General features: G+C 39.1%; 1 protein-coding gene across 1 annotated transcript; it reads left to right on the top strand.

Moving 5' to 3' along the window:
• Nucleotides 1-515: 515 nt before the first annotated feature.
• On the top strand, nt 516-872 carry LOC104446370 (cysteine proteinase inhibitor 1-like). Its single transcript, XM_010060228.2, has one exon. The coding sequence runs from the start codon at nt 516-518 to the stop codon at nt 870-872; it is 357 nt and encodes a 118-aa protein (XP_010058530.2).
• Nucleotides 873-6405: the final 5533 nt, after the last annotated feature.

Raw genomic sequence — 6405 nt, 5'->3', positions numbered from 1 at the left:
TGAACTCAAAACTTCGCATGCATACAACTGAGAATGCGCATCTTATTCACCGAGGGACTAAGGCTCTAAATCTAGGAAATATAAAATTGGGAACGTTAATCTGGGAACATTAAACTAGGAAATAATCAAGTTAGAAAATCAAATGAAATCAGGAAACTACTCTTCGGCCTTAAAATCGGTTTAAATTAGAAAATCAACGATACCCTTCAACTTATAGAAATTACTCATGGATTAATCCTTGTGTTTGACGGGGTTCGATGCTCCCGCATTATTCACATCCTTCTTAATTCAATTAGTCATTAATTTCATAATCCACGAAATATTTACCTTTCCCTATATTCTAAGTTGCCCCAAAAGAAATTACGTATTTTTCCGACACCACGCAACAAGTCTCCGCGTCCATCGCGCCATTTTAAGACCTATAAAAATACACGTATCCCCACCCATAGAAACCATCAAAATAAGCATTCAGTTTCGAAGCCCGCACCAAGAACCGACGCCAAAAACCTCCGAAAATGAGGCTCCTCGTCCTCGCCGCGGTGGCCGCCACTGTACTCCTCCTCCAAGGTTCGGCCGCCAGGGCCGCCGGCAGGGAGGGGCCATCCGGTTGGGAGCCGATAAAGGATCTGAGCGACCCGCACGTGCGGGAGATCGCTGAGTTTGCGGTCAATAAGCACAACGACGACGCCCAGACGAAGCTGGCACTGGATAAGGTGGTGAAGGGTGAGACGGTAGGGTTCTTGGGGACGATCTACAAGCTTATCGTCGAGGTCAAGGACGGGGCCAACCCGAAGAGCTACGAGGCCGTAGTTTGGGATGGGAAGTTGGTTAGATTTCTCTTTTTGTTCAAGGCCGTTGAAGGCAACGTGTGAGGTCGTGTCTGTGAATAATCGATATCGACCGTTTAAGTAATTTGAGAATAAAACACGATCCGGTTATCATTTTTTACGGACGGAAGTTTAGTCCGATGTGATAGCTTTTTCTTTTCTTTTTTGTTTCAAACCTCTACTGAAATAAGCCACAATCAAATTGGTGAGTTGGGTTGGGATATAAATAGTTGGATCCAAATTGACCAATTTATTTTCAATGCAAATTTTCTCGGTCTGTACCCGACCTGACCACACTCGATTGGTCTCTAAATGTATTTTTAATTATTTTTTTTTCTCCTTAATCTTTCGACAAATCATTGCACATGAGAGTCTAATTACCTGAGAAGCACTGACACTCTCCAAGAGCTTTCGTGTCTTGTCCTACACTCTGACACTTGTTCGACACGCATCAACATGTCAATGAGTGTTGGAAAATCTGACACGAGATCAACTCTTCCTAATTTGCTCCGACATGCGAGTCTGGAAATTTGACATGTACAAGGTCAATTCAATACTTGAGAGGTTAAAATGTAAATATATGAACAAAAGAAAAATAAAAACCGGATAGGGATCGTGGTTGGGCCCTACTGCACTGTCATTACCACAATCGTTGTGACTGTCGAAGAGCACCTGTGAGGTGCGAAGGGGGGTGCCCTCACTAGCCTGGGCGAGGTCATCGCAAGCCAAGCAAGGGTTGGCAAGGCTCACCCATATCTGGGCGATGCCCCAAGTTGAGGCTTAGGTGAGGCTCACCCAAATTTGGGTGATATCGTGCCCTCACTCAGGCCTATTAAGGGTCGTTGGCCCTTGTCTAGGGCTGATGAGGCCTCACCTAGGACTAGGGTGGCTTGTCGGCCATAGGTGAGGGTTGGCGTTGCCCAAATTTGGGCAAGCCTTGCTTGGGCCTTGCCTAGACCAACAAGGGTCGCCCCCTCTCCGTCATCACCGGCAACCCTCCAATGGTGGTAATGGCAATGGCAACAAATCAGGCATGACCCTATCTTTTCTTTTTCTTTTTCCATATTTTTTAGAATTATTTTTGTTTTTTTTTTTTTGTTTTTTTAGTATTCATTAAATAAGATTTAAAGAAACAAGTAATAAAAAAATGCCACATAAGATAAATAAATAAATTTTAAAATATCACATCAATATTTTTCTTCAAACAAATCGACAATATCAATGGAAGAACTTGATTGCACTAATTTGATGAGTTTTAGGACTCAATTATATTTTCGCGATAAGTTTTAGGACTTGTAGTGTATATATCCATAAATTTAATAGTGAAAAGTGGATTGCTTATTTTTTTCGTTCAAGTTTTATGGTTATTGCAATGGAATGTAATTGAATTTGTCAAATTAAGATAATTGATGATATTAATAAATATTGGATTAATGTTTTTAGTAGAAATTAATTCTAGGCTCTTTTTATTTTTATTTGTTTATTTGTGCATTTATATATAAAGATATATTTAATATATAACGTGTCGGAACGTGTTGAATTTTTTTATTTTTTTTACAAATGACATATTGACTTATCGTGTCGTGTCTTATCGCATGTCCCATGTCCATGTCGGTGTTACATAGTTAATTGTCACCAGGATCAAAAGACTCAAAAAAAAAAAAAAACTTTGCACTGAGAACAAAATATTTGGGTATAAGAGGTAGATTTCAGCTAAATAGCATCGGTTGAAGTTGCACTTTTCCTGGGAACCATATGACCGACCATCATCGTCCTCGGAAAAGCACACCCATCATCCACATTCATACGAAAGCAGTAAAGCACCCATCAATTTGATCTCCACACTGTATTTCTAAACGAAGGGTGGAAATTATGCCTGCAGATCTCAGTGAATGCGATGTCAACTTTCAGTTGCTTTTGAAAGAGTAAAATCAATGTCTTAAACAGCTCAAAAGACGGGAAGACCGATCATGGGTACACCGACACAGCCCGGAGCAAGTAGAATTCAAAATTTCCGGAATGACTCAGTTTGCAGAATCAGCTGGATTTGCTTACTCAGAACTTTGTCCCCAGTCGATTGCCAACGAGGACACTGATTCTGAAGAAAATAAGAGGATTCAAGAAAACAACAATTCAAAGATAAATTTCCCAGGAGAAGGATGTTCTTCATTGAAAGCCATAATACGATGTATTATTCTACAATACATAATGTTATTTATATTAAGAAGGCAACTAGATTTCCATTCTATATTCCGAATATCTAATCTGACAGATTGACTGAAATCAAATCATATCTACCACTCTAATCTAATATTTCGATAATAGAATCAAATCATACTCTAATCTAATCTTCCGATAGCAGAATCAAATCAAATCATATTCTAATCTAATCTTCCGATGGTTTACCAATAATATTATCAATCTTATCAGCCTCCCTCAAACTGAGATTAAGTGGAAAACCTAGTCCCAGTTTGTATCATAGCCTACAATGATCAAAGCGTGGTAAAGCTTTTGTAAATATGTCGGCAAGTTGATGAGTAGCAGGAACATAGCGAACTTCAAGTAACTTCAGAGCGACTCTCTCTCGAACAAAATGAAAATAAATCTCCACGTACTTTGTCCTTGCATGAAGGACTAGATTCGCTGTCAATGAAATGGCTGAGCGATTATCACTATAAAGCAAAGTCGGCCCCTTGAGCAGGATACCCAAATCTCTCAATACAAAAGAGACCCATGTAAGATCTGCTGTAGCAGAAGCCAAGGCCCTATATTCAGCCTTCGTTGATGACCGTGACACTGTTGCTTGCCTTTTTGCGGACCATGAAATGATATTTCATCCCAAGAAAGTGAAAAACCCGTTGTTGACCTCCGAGTCTCAGAACAACCAGCCCAATCAAAGTATGCATACCTGTATAAATTTAGTGCGCTTTTAGAGTGAAGATAAAGCCCCAGTTGCTGAGTTCCTTTTACATACCGCAACACCCGTTTTAACAATTTGAAATCACCATTTGTAGGAGATTGCATTTTTTGACGGATTTGATTTACTGAATTAGATGTCCGGTCTTGTAATTGTGAGATATTGTAATCCACCTACAAGACTTCGAAAAAAGTGAGGATCATGAGAAGGCTCCATGTCTTGTACTGTTGGATGATTTTTTTATAGGTAATGGGGTCTCAATCAGCTTACTATCTTGCAATTTTTCTTTTTGCAACAAATCACCAGCATATTTAGATTGCGTTAAAAATAGATCCGGACCAGTAAACTTGGCTTCAATACCAAGGAAATAGTGAAGTCGTCCAAGATCTTTCATAGAAATTTTTTTTCTTAAAGCTTCTATTAATTCCCGAAGTAGAGATGATGAACTGCCAGTCAAAATATTATCATCAACGTATAATAATAATACCAAGGTGTGCCGACCAGTGTGACGAATAAATAACAACGGATCCATAGAGCTGCAATGAAATCCCCATTCCAACAAAAATTTGTTAAATTTTTCAAACCAAGCTCGTAGAGCTTGTTTTAAGCCATATAATGCATTCTTGAGTAAACAAACCGAGTTAGGCACCGTAGAACTCACAAAGCCCGGTGGTTGTTCCATAAACAATGTCTCATTTAATGACCCATGAAGAAACACGTTCTTCACATCTAGTTGATGGATAAACCATCCTTTAACAATTGCCATGAAGAGAACAATTCTCACAGTTGCTTGTTTAATCATAGGGCTGAAAGTTTCGACAAAATCAACACCTTCCTCTTGATGGTACCCCTTCACCACTAATTGTGCTTTTAGTTTATCAAGGTTTCCTTCCGCATCTGATTTGGCTTTAAACACCCACTTACATCCGACGATATTCATATCTGAAGATCTTGGTACTAGCTCCCATGTTTGATTTAATTCGAGAGCCTCCAATTCATCTATCATAGCTTTCCTCCAACCTAGATGACTTAGTGCTCCTTTAACTGTTTTAAGCTCCTTTGGAATCTCACGGGCTATGGAGAGAACATACTTCGGATTGGGCTTCCTTATTCCCGATTTCAACCTTGTTTGCATTGGGTGAGTAGGTTGCTGTTGAGTAGATGGAACTGGTAAATCACTTGAGACAGAGACTGTTGCTACTTCATGTGTTTCACAGTCTATGCATGGTTCTTGTGAACCCAACCATGGTTGCTACATGTTTGTCTTATTAGGTGGCTCATAATTTTGTTGTCCAAAGCTATTATCATCAAATAGAAATCCCATGCTTGGGTGTTGTGATGGTTGCCCTTCACTCACTGTTGTTCTAGATTGTGTAGTAAAGAATTTAATCCCCTCTAACCAAGTCTGATACAACTGTGAATGCCCAGGAAAAACGGTCCCCAATTTATTAGAAAATGGGAATCTCGTCTCATCAAATATCACATGATGACTTACATATACCCTTCCTATTGGCAGATAAAGACATTGATAACCTTTATGTCTCTAACTATACCCAAGAAAAACATAGGGTAATGAGCGTGGATCAAACTTTGTTGCACCATATAGTCTAAGGTGTGGATAGCACTCACACCCAAAGACTTGAAGAAACCCATAGTGATGCTTTTTACCAAAGAGCTTACCAAACAGACTACTCATTCCCAGTACTGGTGATGGTAGCAAATTGATGAGAAATGTGGCAGTCAGAAATGCATCAACCCAATAAATCAACGGTACTCGTGCATGATAGAGCATAGAAAGACCAAACTCAATGATGTGCCGATGTTTCCTTTCGGCATTTCCATTCTGTTCTGGCGTATATGGGCAGGAGACTAGCATTTTGATTCATTTCTCATTCAAATGATTAATAAACTAGCTACTATTAAATTCACCTCTGCCATCGCATTGGAAAGATTTATTCGACTTTCAAATTGGTTCTCAACAAGATTTTGGAACATAATAAAGATGGAAAAGAACTCATAATTTCTCTTCATTCGATACACCCATGAGAATTGTGAAAAAATGTCTATGAAGACTACATAGAATTTAAACTGCTGAAAATATTCTAATGGGGCAGGCCCCCACACATCACAATAGATTTTTTCAAGTGGTTTACTAGCTAGAGACTCCGAGATATTGAAAGGCAACTTGCTACTTTTTCCAACTTGGCAACTTTCACATATTCTCTATCACCTTTGTAGATTTGATCTGATTGTTGTTCTCCAGAAATTTTATTATTTGAAAGTTTGAGTGCCCAAGCCGAAGGTGCCAGACTTCACTACTGGCGATATGCTGTCTTTGAGAGTACCACATTTGTGTTTGTGTCTGATTTACCTTGTAAAGGCCCCCCACATATCTTTCCTAGATTGATTACTGAATCCGTCAGATGGTCCTTAATAGATACGCCAAGTTTATCAAAGATTAGTGAGCAGGAATAATCGTCAATTAACTTAGACACCGAAATCGAGTTTTTCTTAATCTTGGGACCACCAAAACCTCATTTAAAGGAAATGAATGTAGTTCAGAAGATAAAGATGTTGAGCCAATATGGGTAATGGGCAAACAAACTCCATTCCCTACCATTACCTTGTTTGAACCATAGTAAGGAGAGAAAGAATTGAGAT

The sequence above is a fragment of the Eucalyptus grandis genome, chromosome 1 (assembly GCF_016545825.1).
Source record: "Eucalyptus grandis isolate ANBG69807.140 chromosome 1, ASM1654582v1, whole genome shotgun sequence".
In the NCBI taxonomy this organism is placed as follows: domain Eukaryota; kingdom Viridiplantae; phylum Streptophyta; class Magnoliopsida; order Myrtales; family Myrtaceae; genus Eucalyptus; species Eucalyptus grandis.
The sequence above is the reverse complement of the archived record's forward strand: the minus strand, read 5'-3'. Positions and strand labels throughout refer to the sequence as shown.

What these genes read in the sequence shown, in the direction of transcription:
- LOC104446370 (XM_010060228.2), top strand. Translation starts at nt 516, where the DNA reads ATGAGGCTCCTCGTCCTCGCCGCGGTGGCCGCCACTGTACTCCTCCTC.